We start from the raw sequence: 15,368 nt of genomic DNA, 5'->3' as shown, positions 1-15,368 counted from the left end.
TCTTTCGGGCGTGAGATAGTGGCTTACAGAGCGTCGATGAAAAGGACAATCAGCTTAACAGAGTATTCCGGATACGCGTCGCAACTTCCTTATGTCTTTATAAAAAATATTTTAAAATAGTAGACAATATGAAGATCCAGTATATGCGCCACTTCTCAGCACTCCCAGTGCTGCATAGGGCCTTTAAATATAGGTCGCTCTTACATAAGTTGGACATTAAGATAGTATGTATTTTAGGTGCTCTAGGTGAGCAAGGTGTCTTCTGCAGTTATCATCGGAAACATCTTAAGTCAAAATGTGACGACGGTATGCTAAAGTGAAAATGACACCATCTTGACAAGCCTATATGAAACCAACTGTGACGGACTTTAATCCGTGTGATTTAAGGAAAGCAAACGTTAGCTCATACGACTTCGACTGATTTTGTACATTTCTGTGGAATGTACCGTGCAGCTTCTTGTGGAGGAGCTGTTCACGGAAGTTTTGTTCCTGTGATTTCCTAATCCGGACCTTCATGAGTGAGTACTCAAGATGGATAAGATTTGATGAATTTTTTTCATCCCAGATATTGAAATCAAGGCTGAGTGTTTCAATAACCTCCTCCACTGCTTTGTACAGAAACGCTTTTTTACACACTTTTCCGTGCTGCCTAACCATTTTAAGAAGAGGGAATCGTCTATTTGTGACCGTATCTCCTGAACGCAGAATAATCCTGTTGTACTTAAGGTTGTGCTTAAGTTGCATGCTTTTTACATTTGCTCTCTTTTCGTGTCCTGATATCAAGGGATCTGTGATCGTCTTTCGTCTATCGAAACACTTCAAATGAATAGGGTACTACCGAGACGACATGCATGTTTTTTGCAGATACTTTGTTTCTCACCGATAGTTCGGAAGGCTCATTCTGTCTGATTAGATGTTTGTGTCTGCTTCAGAGACTATCCTTTATAGATGCCACGTCCTGAAAGCGGCTTATTGCCACACCCAGGTATGTATAGGTCTCTCCAGCGCCATTGTGTCGGCGCTTCTTTTGACAAGCTCAGGGTCTTCTGGGATGTCATTAAGTTTTTCTAGGTTCAAGTAAACCTTAGCGCATTTTCTAAACCAAATTCCATTCAAATCCTCTGAGAGTATTATTCGACAATCCCTGGTGCTAGGTGAAGTTGCTTTTTATTTTTAGCATAGATATTAAGATCATCCATGTAAAATACATGAATGTCCTTATGATTTCAATTTCCAGGTTAGCAGCAGAAATATCATTCGGAATAGCGCAGTGCGAGAGGCAGTGGAAATAATATGAGGCAAAAGAGGAGTGGGCTCATGATGTTTCCCTGAAAGAAACCTCTCTGAAAGGTGACATTGTTAGTTTTCACATGATGTTTTCCATATGAGATAATGAATCTGGTTTTCCAAGCGACCAAGTTTTCCAAAAGATAGACGTTAAGTCTGCGGGAGGTCATCCATAGGTAGCTCCGGTAGGATGCTGTGTCTTGGCAGATACATCTATCGATAAGCGGGTTCTCCCGACATCCTGCTTCGCGATCCGATTCTCCGAAGAATACTATCATTTAGGATAGCTGTGAAGAACTTGTACATTGTGTCTTATACATTGTGAACTTATACATTGAGAACTTACACATTGTGTGATTGGTCTGTAATTCTTCGGATCAGCTAAGTTGCCCATCTTTGGCAGGACTGCTGTGCGTCTTTCTAGTGAAAGGGGTTCGTCCATTCTTGTAGAGCCTCGAATGCAAGGATAAGGTTGCATACTCTGATCGGTCGCCCGATATCACAGATTCTTCCTTTACGACATCTTACCCAGGTGCCATTCAGCTTTCGGCACGAATGTTACGCCAAATACTAGAGGCCTGACATCTTTCTCCAAAGCGTAAAAAATAACTATATTCGTAATCAAATTCTCGGCTCCGACCGACTACAACATCGCTTCCTTAAAAGGGAGCTGAAGCGACTGTATACAAAATATTCAGTTCGCGTAATTGTCCTTGTGATCAGCGCTCTCGGAGGGGCGAAACTTTCACTGGTTCGTAAACTTAAACCCGTACGCGCGTACCTAAAATATGCAAAGGATCTTTCGAGATGGATGTAGAAAGCTGTCATCTTTGGGTCGTATCGTATCCTCAAAACACGATGGTTCCGTCGTTCTGTCGTGATTTCATGGTTCCCTATGGCCACGCATCTCAAGGTTGCGAGACGTGGCTGATTTTTTTATTAGACTTTTCAGAATCCTTTGTCCAAAAATCGCGCTTTATTATCCGACGAAGTTTTTTTAGCAGTCTTCGAAATGGGCTCAGGACAGTTGGGAAATTGATATGGCAAAACCGCCGGTTTTAATTTATCAGCTGCTGGCGGTACCGTATAGTACCACGCGTTTCATCTCTTTGAAATTAGTTTAATCAGTTCAGTTTTAAATACTTAGTTAAATTATTAGTTATTTAAGTAATTAGTAAAATTAGTAAATTCGCTAATTTTCTTAAGTTACTGAACATTAATTTAATGTTAAATAAAAATATAGATTGTGGAAAGGACATGAAGTATTCATTTTATTTTTTTAATATTTCCTATTTAAAATTGCTTTTTATTTCTAACTTTTTTAAAAGCAGAATTCAATGTTAAAGGTTCAGAATTGATAATAAGGGTGACATTGTTTTTTGATTTTAGACAAATTTGGCTAATCAATTTTTACGTTCAATCATAATTTTTTCACTTCAATAAAAATTTAGATTTCTAGAATTTCAGAAGCTTTCACTTTGAACTATTCAATTTAGTTTTAAATTTCAAATTTTATTCATTTCGAATTAAAATTTATTAAAATTCAAAAGTTTTTACTTTTAAATTATTTAATTTTTAATGATTTTAATAATAAATAAGATTTTCATTCATGTGAGTTTTCAATGATCTATTTTCAAAAATTCTAATTGGGATATATTTCGTTTTTAACGTTTTGAAATTGTGCTCTTTTAACTTTTAATCTCAAATCATTTAGTTCGAGATTCTTGAATTCATGATAAAATCGTTCAACTTTAAAAGTTTTAAATTAGAATTGAGACTATTTCAATTTCTTCCTAAAGAAATTGTCCAAATTTAAGTATAATAGTATGAGGGTTTTGAATTTTGAAAGCTTTTGTGTATCAATTTTTTATATTTAAAAGTATCCAAACTTAAACTCCTTCATTCAAATATGACACAAATTCAGTTCCTTTTCCTTCCTTTCGAAATATTGACTTTTTTCAAAATTTTACATATCTCAAATATTTCGAATTGGAACTTTTTCAGTTCAAAATCGTTTTATACATTTTTCCAGAGAAAAAACTACCATAAAAAATGGTCGCCCCGCACCTTTAAATAGGTACACGCATTTGCCTTTAAATCCTTTACCCAGTGTATAATGTGTGTGTGTGTCGTCGCTCTAAGTCCTTGGTCCAAGATGGCTGATATGATATTGTACCCGGCAAAGAGCCGATTTCTGCCCTTCTGTTATCTGTTAATTTCAATCAAAAATGTTTTTCTTAATACAGAATAGGGGGTTTCATGCGCTTTCTATCAATTTAAATCATTTTCTGAAGAAATATTTGACTTTCTAAAATGAAGGTCAAAGCAAATATTTCTTAATAAACGCATTATAATATTGATTTTATTAAAAACCGCAACATATATTTTATGCATAGTAATGTTCAATATTAATAAAAAACTGAACAAAAGCACACACATGTGCCTGTAAGTCACCATCAATCATATGGTTAGTCCAAATAAATAGAGATCTATCAACGCGTTTTTTTTCATTCGAAACGAATCATAGGGATAAAGAATAATTTGTTTACTCATTTATTTGAATTTATACGCGTGGACTCATTGCGCGACATTCTCCATACATCGATATCTTTCTCTCTGAGTCATGTCTAATATTATCACTCCATATCTATATATCTCTATTCTAAAGTACAGACGGCGAATACAAATCTAGCGAATATGTGAAGAGCGAACGTAACTTCAGAGTTCGAGATTGCTGTCGGTCTATTTGTATTTTCACGACAGTATTAACTTTTGAAGAAATTTTTGAGTCAAAATTTACTTTGATATATTCTTCTTGTAGTCCAAAAAGACGGCGGAAGTTCGTTAAGCAGCCTTCTACCACCAATATTGATGGGTTTCGCCATAAAAAATAAAAATGGAAAAATTCAACGTTCTCGACAAACTACCCTAGGTACGACGAATTGCATTTAACCTTTTTTTAATAGGCATAACAGTTTTGGTTTTAAACGTGGAAAATGTTGAAGTATTCCGAAGTATGTGCAAAGACAACTTTCATATTTCCCATCCTTACAGGGGAAGTTTATTTTTTCAGCGGGGTCGTTGCCGACATATAGATTTCGACTTCTTTGAGCATACTAACATACTAAGATGTTATCGCGCTTTATCAAAGAGTGACGAAAAATCATCGGGATTTTCCCTATAAAGAACTGGAGGATCAAGGATCGCTTCAAATTGTTCCTCGACTATTATGCGTTTTTGGTCATAAGCTTCGCACAACGATTTCAGGTTATTTGGGCCTATCTTGTTTTACCGAAATTGTCATATTGCTATTATTCACGGTCAAGTTAGCAAGTTGGGTCGCGGTTTGTAGTTTTCTGACAACAGTCGCAATTTCGTAATAGTCGGATTCAATTTGGAAAAATGTTTGAAGACGAGGATTTTCCGGATTTAAATTGCTTGATTCGTCGTTGTATCTTTTATATTTTGTGAGTGATAATACCCTTCAAGCGCAATTGTGGGTTTATCGGATCGCATTTGAAATCTTGAGATACTTATTCAATTTTGCGATCGTTTTGCTTCCAATGTGAGAAGGAAATTTAGCGGAAAACAGCCATAACTTTATGAAAAAAATACAGATCGAAAATACAAGTATCAGCTGTAGAAATGAAAAAGTACTTATCTATTATCCCTTTTAAAATTCCTGTGCAGCTGCGGCCAACTAGGTGAGGGAACCTTTGTAGGAGCGATGGCAGATGCGAAGACCAAGAAGTAGCTTGAGATGCCCGATTTCCATTTGTTTTCAGTTTCGAGTCGCTTGAAAACAAACGTGGCACGTTACGCTTGTTGGATTCTGCTCGCCGGCGCAGTTTATTGAAAACAAAGAAAACACAGGGGATTTGCAAAAGAACGATTCCCTTCGGTAGGAATCAGTGGAATTAGACGGACATCCTGACTCGCTTGGTGGGAATCAGTGTAGTTAGGTTGAGAATTGCCCGGTAGGCGATCGCACGCGACGGAGATCCGCACGGAATGTGAACGCTTACTTCGCTTGATAAAGCGTGTGACGATGCAACGGAATATTTAAAGTCGGAGACGCCCATTTCGCAGTGGCTAGTGTTAGGACGCACTATACTCTATACCCTCGTGCAAAAATATGCCAAGGCACTAGCGAGATGGAAGCAGAAATCTTTGCCGGCCTGTCTTTGATTTTATGGTACCCTGTGACCACCAAACTGACGGTTATGAGACGTGACCATATGTGTGATTTACCGCGGTTCTACTAGGAGCCGGTGTCATTTTTAGTTGAAAGGTGCTCCCAGTGGGACCCTGCGGTGGGTTTTTTTAACCCTTTTGTTTAAATAATGTGTGTATATGTATATCTATGACCGCTACGGGCGGTCAAAAAGCAGTTTTTTCGCAATAAGAGAAAACGCGTTTATGACTTCTTCGTGTACAAAACTATTGCATATTTAAAAATTAACTTATAACATTTTTTTATTGATTGAAATCGCCAGCAAGATATCTTGAGTTTTCATTTACTCACAATTTTTTGTAAAATGCCCTTCTATTGAGGGGCGTTAAGGGAACTAATTTTTCAATTATACCCTTCTTTTTTGACAGTTTAATGGCTCGAATGTCCTGAAACTGTGGCCATTCGGTGTGTCATATTTCATTAATCTTTTTCATACATAACTTCCACAATGGAATTTCTCCTAATCTGTTACTCAATCTGAGCATAAATATAATCTGCAGACATGTGGATATGACCTTTATTTAAGTTTTTCATGTTAATCGATGTTGGTCTATCGTTTTCGTCATTCACAGCGACAACTAAGGTTGTATAGAGATACTAATTTTTATTTTGAGCAGTGCTGTGGTTAGTCCAAAGAGTAAAACGCTGAATGTCTCTTTTTCTATCAAAAACCTTTAAAAGTGAGCCTACGAAATGTTTACCTGACGGACCTGCAATAGCTTATATAAGCTAATATGTCATTGAAAACGACTAAGCGCCTTGTGAAAAACGCCACTTTATTTTCCAGCAGCATTTTTTTGCAGTTTAGAATCATCTTTATTAAACGCTTATCAGAGTATTAATCGGCCTCGGAATCACATTTGGATTAGGGCAAAATAAATCGGTATAAAATGTTTTCAATATAAATATCCCTTTATAAGGTTTATTGCTTCGATAAACTAAGGCGCCTGCCACTAGTGAACGGAAATTATCAATTACGAGACTCTTCACTAGTAACGTAATTTACTTTGAAACATAAAGTCAATTAAATTCCAGCTCAATCAATAAGGCAGTCACGACCAGAGGCCAGCATGTTGAGATAATAATACTACATTTTTATTTAAGTGAAAATGAAATGAGCAGATGAATCGTTAAACAAAAGAAATATTAATATATTTTCACCTTTGAATTCACCGCATAACGGAGTTACGAAATTTTACCGCAATTGACGAATTACATTTCCCTTTCGAAAGAGTGGAAACGACATGCGACCTGAAAGAAAAACTGTCGAACAAGCAAGAAAAAAAAGGAATTTTCGGTCTAACTGCCCCAATCTAACCATTTTACAAGCAGGTGCCCTACCGATAGAAATCTCTGAGTATTCTCTAGCGAAATAGCCTGGCCCATTTGGACTATAAGCAGAGTCGATTTGAAATAATTTAGTCTCGGAGATAGTCTGAGAGATTTGGGTTCTTTTGAAGGTCCTTTTAGTGGTCCTTTTAAGAGTGATGCGACGGTAATATAATGTTCCTTTTGTATTCGTCAAGTACCGGGCGGGCAGAGTTATTTACAGTAGTTGACCGTCGCTAATCCGACTTTCCCTTTTTAAATTTCTCTTCAAATTATTAACACTTTTTTTTAATTGATGAATTTTCTCATTATACTTATTTATAATTATAACTTATATGCTATTATACCATTTTCTAGTTGAATTCGAAAATGTTGTCTTTTTTGGCGTATCTCATTCCATTTACGAGAAACGTCGTATTCCAATTTTAAGCATTTAACAAATAAGTTAGATATTTGAAATCATCGAAACCCGTAGATTCCGAATTATTATGTTTCAGGCTGTTAACTATGAAATTAAAAAAAATCTACTTCTAAATTTTAATCCTAAAGCTTAAGTGTCGGCTACTCTATTGACATAGCCCCTCTGCTGGTTATTTATGATCGAATTCTTATTTCAATTTCAGCCTCTCTGCTTTTTATTTATGATCGTACTTCTATTTCAATTTCGGAAAAGAGATTTTAAAGTCTTTAAAACATTTAAAAGAACTACCTGGACCTTTTAATATATCTACCTGAGTGCCTCTGACCCTAGAGAATCTTTAAAATATACTCAGAGATTTCTTTCGGTAGGGTGGTTGATCCAAATATCTCTAATCATAAAAAAAAATCTCTCGACCACTTGCGAAGCTTTGCTTTTCGTGAGCTATCTCAATTTCAGCACACTAATTGAATTGAAAAACCACGTGTCGGATAAAAAAGAGCTTATAGAACGCCATCTCCCTTATTTACTTAAGGTGCAGTTTTCGGATATTTATACATATTTACACACTTGCACTACTGGAATAAAAGAAGGAAGACAAAGGAAACCCGTCATATCACCGGAGCTCGTTACTTTTAGTTAATCTCATGAAAAATAGAGAAACAAAGCGCACAGAGAGCACATAGTGAGGCGAATCACTTTGGCGATATTTCAAACCCGAGAATCTGTCGTACGAATTACTATAGCATTAACGCCCAAATGATTTGCCGAAATCAAATTAACCTACTTTCAATTTCAGCACATAATGTGCTTTAGAGAAATTCATTATTGTTAAAGCTCGGTGCAATAAATCGTAGTCTTAATTTCAACCTCGATACAATGTAAACCTTATTAAAGTAAATTTCAAGACCGGACTTCTCCTGTGTCTTTTACTTCGAGAGTAAATAGCGAAAGTGACAGGCCGCCACGCAACATCGAACCTCCCGGAAGGTATGTCCAGTCCTTTCCGACTCAGCTGACGAATAACAGCGCAGCATTTTCGTGCCAACCACCGACGCTTCGAAACGAGAACGCAGGAAATCCAATTCCACTATGCCTACCGGAAGTCACACGCTAGTCCTAGTGACAGAATAGAAATAAAGGATTATTTAAATACCGATTTTTCAACACTTTAGGCAAGAGCAATATGGTAACGTTTCCTCTCGATACCTAAACCAACTCTGAGAGGGTGCTTTTCCATTTTGGCAAATTGCCGATATGTCAGAATATTTTGACATCGGCAGGGGTACCTTGTGAATCGGCCTTCAAATCCATGTGTTAGAAAAGGGCCAAGTCATACAGTGTTGTTTCTCTCCCTTTAAGAGTAGCCGGTTTAGAGTTGTTGGTCCAGAAGAGGACACAATCATTTGAAGGACTTTCTTTCTCTCTTTTTCTTATCGTGGGTGACTGACCGAATCATGTAGTCTGGGCTTTCGGGCTGCGCCTGGTCAGTCGTGTTTCCGCTAGGTTGGAAAGAGACATCGTAACCCGTTGTGTTCCCTTTTCTCACTATCTGGTCATGGGTGACGGACAATGACATAGCCACGTTCCGGAGGTTTTATCTCACCAACCCTGGGTTTGTAGCCTTCCAGGGTATATGTATCGTTGAGTTTGACAGCTGACTCTGTCGTTTATTTTGACATACGTAACCCCCCCCCCCCCCCCCCCCAAAAAAAAAGAATACAACGAAGTAAATAGTTCAGATATAAATTAACGAAAATAAGAGTGCTCCCTGCGGAAAGGCACTCTCGCTCTTCAATCCCACAATTTAATCTTTGGAAGGATTTGTTCACCTACTTCTTGAAACCCGGAGCCGGTAAGAGTTGTTCAAGTGGCAGGTGAAAAACAAGTCATCACACGCTTTAGATGCTTGGAAGTACTCTATCTGGCATATTAATTTCTGGGGAATAGTTGACATATATACATAATTTTTATGTAAAATTTCGCTATAACGCTTTTTTTAACAGGGAGAATTTAAATGCTTGTTGTTAATATATGCAACTATTGCTTCAATTGTTAAAGTTTGAGGTAAATATCGAGTGCGTGGAGCATTTTCTCTTCTGTAGTGACTCAAGCACGGGTCATAAGATTTAATATGCTGATTCACAAATTTTTTTTCGTAATGCGTATTTCAACCGCCCCGATTTTCTTTCACTGCTGCAAGCAATGGTTCATTATGAACTGCTTTAATTAACGATGTAATAATAGAATTATTCTTATAACCTAGCCTATTTGAAAAATATTCAAATTTGCTTTTTCTCATTCTCTTTCAGAAAAAATATTCCTTTTTAATCGACTTTTTAAAAATTTTCTTATGGCCCTGAATTAATTCGTCTTCTTCTAACACTAACCTATTTGATTGAACTTTCTAACCATTTTCTTTGTGTCGTACAATTTAAAGACCAAAAATCTGTCCTGATATAAATTCTGTTCATCTTCTGAGAAAAGAGTACAATATTTTTTGAATTTTTCAGAGCATTGCGCTCTCATAGAATGATCTTTCTTGCTTTCAAGTATTTTTTCTTTCATGGAACATTTTTGTCCTTTTTGGAAGGTATTCTCTTTCTTTGATTGCATTGACTTCTATTTGACAAATCTTAGCTGTATTACTTCCTATAATTTTCTGTAGGGTTTCAAATACTACAGAACTGTGGAAAGTTATTAAAAAATATAATTAATTTGCATTCATTAATTCAAGTTCATTGATTCCACTTAATTTTCTGCGGTTGTTAGATTTAGATTATGTTCCCGTTTTGGCTCGCTGTTTAAGTCGCTTTCTATACCGAAATCTTTAACCAAAGTATTTTGTACGAGTTGCCTTAGATTGGTAACTCTTAGAACTGCGAAAAACAATTTTAAAATGTATTAATTAAAAAATCACACCGCACTATAAAAAAAGCTGCTGGAAAAAACCATCCTATTCTAAACACTGACCATTGTTTCTTTAATTCTAATTCATTTTTTTCAGTTACCAGAGTTAAGGGACTTTTCCCAATAGAAAATAATATTTGCTTTTCTCCGTCCATCTTTTACTTTATCCTTGCTCTATTTTTCAGAGAAAAATTATGAAAAAATATGCAAAGCAGAACATAGAAAATTATGATTGATAAGATATTCCTCTTTATGTTGTTTTTAAACTAATATTTATTATAAAATCTATGTGCATCCGCACCTTATCTTACATTATTTGTTATTGTCATGTTTATTTTAATAAGTACTTTTGTTAAAAAAAGAGGAAGATTTAAAAAGCATCAACACTCTTCAAATGCGCTTACATTGCTTTATATGAAGATACCGCTACACTAGCCAACCTTTTGTTTAAATTGCCTAACCAAGTAAACGACAAGTGTGCACTTATTTTATTTTCACATCTCATTACAATTGCAAAATGCACTTATTTGGTTTTCAGTCCTAAAATATCTTCATAAAAAACATTATTATGCGAAACATTACTATGTATAAGTTTTAATCATGGTTAATTACATCTGATAATATGCTAAACTCAACTTCGAAAAAATGGCACCTACTGCTTTTTGACCGCTCACAGTCGATATACATTTAATTTAAAAGAAGGGTTTAACAACCACCCAAAGGTCCCACTGTGAGCAGCTGTCATTTAGAACTGAGACCGGCTCCTAGCAGATCCTCGTTAAATCATACCTACAGGCCGCGAAATCTCGCAAGTACCTTGGCATATTTTTGGTACTTGATTTGCAGCATGTGCATGACCCGCGCATTTGCCAATCACCTCATGTTTCCTGATCATTTATAGGAGAGAATCTCTGCCATTTCCATGAAAGCAAGCTGTACTTAAAACAGTTAGGTTATGAAGTCTTCAGAAATTCAGAAGGCCGCACCCGCCTTGGTGGCGTGAAACTTATAATCGCGAAATGGACGAATTAATATGCGAGTCCTTATGCTTACGTCTGCCGATATCAAAGGTCGTAAGCTCCTTTTTCGTCCAATGAACCAGTGCCAACGAGTAGAGTAGAACTGGGACGTCAAGCATGTTAGTCGCAGGTACCTTGTTCCCAGTGAATTCGCGGTAAAAATTTCAGTGATAACCACGTCTCACAACCATGGTATAGGTGGTTACAGTCTGTTACAGAATCAATACGACGATCCCCCAAAAGTCTCGTAAACCACGAGGACACGAAGGGACCTAAGGATGACCATCTTCTTCATTTTCCTTGCAAGTGTTTTAACATATTGTTGACACGCAGGGATGCTTTTCAAGCTATTAACCAGTGAAAGCTTCGCACATCCAAGAGCGCCGATAATAAGGACGATTAGTTTAATAGAATATTCTGCGTACAAACGTCGTTACTCCCTTATAAGGTTCTATACCTCACTTTCTTGTTATTCTCCTTGGATATGATGTTTTTGTGAGCTGGTGCCGCAAATTTGATAACGAACATGGTTCGTTTCTCGAAGTCAAGGAGGACTGTGTCAGTCCTCGAGTGTGCAACAGAAACAATTGTCGAGAATATAAATGTCCAGTATATGCGGCACTTCTTATTCTCGACAATATACTCTATTTCCCTAGGAGCATTTAGAGGAGCGATATTAAGGTTAATGCCGTAATAGTGACAGAGATTGTACTAAAGTACTCTTAGTGCCGCATTTTGTTTTTGGATGTAGGTCGTTCCAGCATGAGTATGACAACTAGATAGTATATGTGATAGATGCTCCGGGTGTGCATGACACGCCCTGAAGCCATCATCGGCAATGTCTTGGCTCAAGATGTGGCGCCGGTATGTTAAGGTGGAATTGACACCGTCTTGACATGCCAAAATGAAACCCTCCATGTCAGACTTCAATCCCGGTGATTTAAGGAAAGCAAAAGTTAGCTCACACGACATTAAATGGTCCTCCATATTTCTGTGGAAGATGACGTGCATCCTCTTATCGAGGAGCTGTTCATGGAAGTTTTTCTCTTGTGCTTTCTTAATCCGGGCTTTCAGGAGTGAGTACTCGAGATAGATAGAATTTGATGCATTTTGCTCACTCCTAATACTGAAGTTAAGTCCGAGTGTTTCAGCAGACTCCTCCGCTGCTTTGTACAGAAACACTCCATTGCCCACTTTTTCGTGCTTCCTGACCATTTTAAGAAGAGGGTATCTTCCATTTGCCATTCTATGTGCTATACGCCGAATAATCCCGTCGTAAAGACATTTCAGATTCAATATTCCGCGACCACATTGACGACGTGGGATGTAGAGTCGCGGAACAGAAGACTTAAGATGCATGCTTTTGTTCATGCGCATAACCTTTCATGTTCTGATATCAGGGGATCTGAGTGGGTTCTTCGTTCATGGAACCACTCTAAGTGAATACAGTACTATCGGGAAGGCAAACATGGTCGTTGCAAATACTTTGTTCTTCGACGACAGTTCGGTAGACCAAATCTGTCGGATGAGACGTTTGTATTTGCTTCCGAGAGTTTATGTAGTTGCTTTTTGTTTTTAGCATAGTTCTTAAGATTATCCATTTAAAATACGTGAGTGACCTTGTACTTTGGATTTGCAGGTTTGCCGCAAAAGTACCCCTCAGAACGGCGAAGTGCTAGAAATAGTGGCAATAATGTGAGGCAAAAGAGGAGTGGACTCATGGTGTCGCCCTGAAAGACACCTCTCTGAAAGGTCAACTTGTCAGTTTTCACACGATTTTTTCCAGATGAGATAGTAAATCTGGATTTCCAAAGCGGCATCAATCTGCCTATGTACCTCACGATGTGGGTATGGATATTTAAGATTTCCAAAAGACAGATGATATGTCAATGGGAGGTCGAATTGCAAGTTTTCCGGTAATCAATTCAGGCCATCGATAGTTCACGCTAGTAGGATGCAGTATCTTTGCAGATACATCTATCGATGAGCAGGTTCTCCTGATATCCTGCTACGTCTTTCTTTGAGCCGCGTGAGGTGAAAATACGGGCCAGATGCTGATGGGTTGAAGGAAACTTCTTTCACCAGAAGGTCTTGATACCATCTGGTCCCGAAACTTCTCTCCAAAATGCTTCGCCCTCCTCAGGTTTGGGTTTGTCTTCAACAGTAACTGGAGGGTCTTGGAAGAGTCTAGATGCATCAGAGAGAAAATGTTGGTTTTCTGTGGCCCAACACTTTCTCAGCTCTAGACTTCTCTAGCGTCAGATAGTATCCGTATTCTCTCAACAATATGCTGTCAGATGGTCAGCAGCTTCGACTTGTTAAATGTGTGATATCAGATCCGGAGTTCGTGTGCGAACTTTCGAACTTTGGCGGTAAAATTCCTGTCAGATGTTACGTAGTCAATCACATACTCAATACGGGACGCGTACTGTCTTGTTCAGCCTATCTTTGTGGCGAGTTAATGCATTTGTATTTTGGTCTTAAGATTAACCGTTTGTTTTAAGGTTCGCATCAGGCAAAGCTCTCGCTGCATTATTCACACATCAATAAATAGTCCAAAGGTCGGATTCTGCGTAAAAATCTCCACGAAACTCGTCATCCATTTTAAACACATCTTTAGGCTTAAATGGAATGGGCGTTTTCGACTTTCAATATGAGGTAAATATGCGGGCCAGATGTTGGTGTATAGAAGGATGATATTATCAGTATATTTTTGCAACCTTTTGACAAAAACAGGATGAACGCTAAAGAAACGCGATGGGTCAGCAAGAAGCGGTTCAATCTCTGTATTCCATCTCTCCCTCTTCTGTGCTCTCCTCCTTGCGTCAGGTAACAGCCGTATTTTTTTAACAATCCAATCATTAAATTGTTATCGGAATTCTAATTATCTTTAATTAATCGGCGCTCCTGGAGGTGCCAAGATTTCACTGGTTAATATCCTGAAAAGCATCCCTGCGTGTCGACAATATGCTAAAACACTTGCGGAAAAAATGCAGAAGGCTGTCGTGCTTGGGTCACTCCGTGTCCTTAGAGTGCAAGAGACTTTTTCTGGAGCGTCGTATTTATTCAATCACAGACTGTGATCACTTATTAGACCGTAAGCCCATAAATTAATTGGCAACGTGATACGGATAAGGCCAATTTTCACCTGAGATGTTCGTCTTATGAATGTAATGGAAGCTTCTAATGTGTCCCTTAAGGGTTTACATTTTTCTTGCACCTTCCGCCCTATTCCCTTACACACCCCCACATATTTACTTGGTGGTGGGACGGGGGCTTGCATCTTAAGGTGGACTCCGAACCACCAAGAGCCTTGCTAGGCTAGTGTCCTTTAGCTCCCACGACCATCCCCCACTCATGTTCGTCTTATGATGAGGAACGTAAAAGAGTGCCTTACAAGTCGGAGTGGATGATTTTAGCGGCGGGAACCTGGCAAATGTGTCAATTTTGACACTTAACTAACGTCACTCGGATAAGGTTAAAAATTGGTGTACGCTTAGGGGATGACATTACACCTGCGCATTGTCAAGCACTTACCTGGATGTAAAAGTGTTGTCAGGTGGCTTCAAAGTCGATGGAAATTCAGGTAAAATTTCTTGACACTGATTTTACAGGAAAAAGTTTCAAACAAAAGTAGTTCCACTCCCAGACATGAATATTTTCATTATATTATTTTTGATAAAATTGATACATTTGTAGTAAACGTCGATTAAAGAAATACCATAACAGTAAGAAGCCTTTTTTTCCTTACAAGTCATGATTCTGCTTCTGTCGTAGTTACTGATGTCAGTAAAAATAAAAATACTATTCATCATGATTAAATTATAAATTTTATTGATACTAGATAGGTCAGTCCTGTTGAAGTATGTGATCCTATATACGATAGATGGTTGCAAAATAAAAGTACTGTTAATATTAGGTTGCCAGTACATTTGCCTAATCAGAAAAGTGTAACTATTAATCAGGCAGCATTTTTACTTCCACAAGGAAAGACTGCGCGTAGAATTTTCGGTATACCAGTTCCTTTATTGTATGCTTCTGTCCCCCATTATAAAAATTGAATCTAAAGATGCTACCAGGTGTATACATATGAAACCGGTATTGCCATCTAGCGGCCAGTAGGCACACTTGTAGGCACTGTCGGAACTTACCATTTGTGCTAATTGGCGTA

At 37.8% G+C, this 15,368-nt stretch overlaps 1 protein-coding gene across 2 annotated transcripts in view; it reads left to right on the top strand.

Annotated features, from left to right (window-relative positions):
• The window catches only part of LOC117177842 (activin receptor type-1-like), a 123,908-nt gene that overhangs the window by 29,150 nt on the left and 79,390 nt on the right, over window positions 1–15,368 (top strand). The window contains exon 4 of one of the 2 annotated variants that reach the window (XM_033368826.1): window positions 4,109–4,219. The exons of the other annotated variant lie outside the window; for it this stretch is intronic. Within the exon in view, the coding sequence (XP_033224717.1) occupies window positions 4,109–4,219 (111 nt within the window). The remainder of the gene's footprint in view (window positions 1–4,108; window positions 4,220–15,368) is intronic. 2 annotated transcript variants of the gene reach the window in all.

The sequence above is a fragment of the Belonocnema kinseyi genome, chromosome 8 (genome assembly GCF_010883055.1).
Source record: "Belonocnema kinseyi isolate 2016_QV_RU_SX_M_011 chromosome 8, B_treatae_v1, whole genome shotgun sequence".
Classification (NCBI taxonomy): Eukaryota; Metazoa; Arthropoda; class Insecta; order Hymenoptera; family Cynipidae; genus Belonocnema; species Belonocnema kinseyi.
The sequence above is the reverse complement of the archived record's forward strand: the minus strand, read 5'-3'. Positions and strand labels throughout refer to the sequence as shown.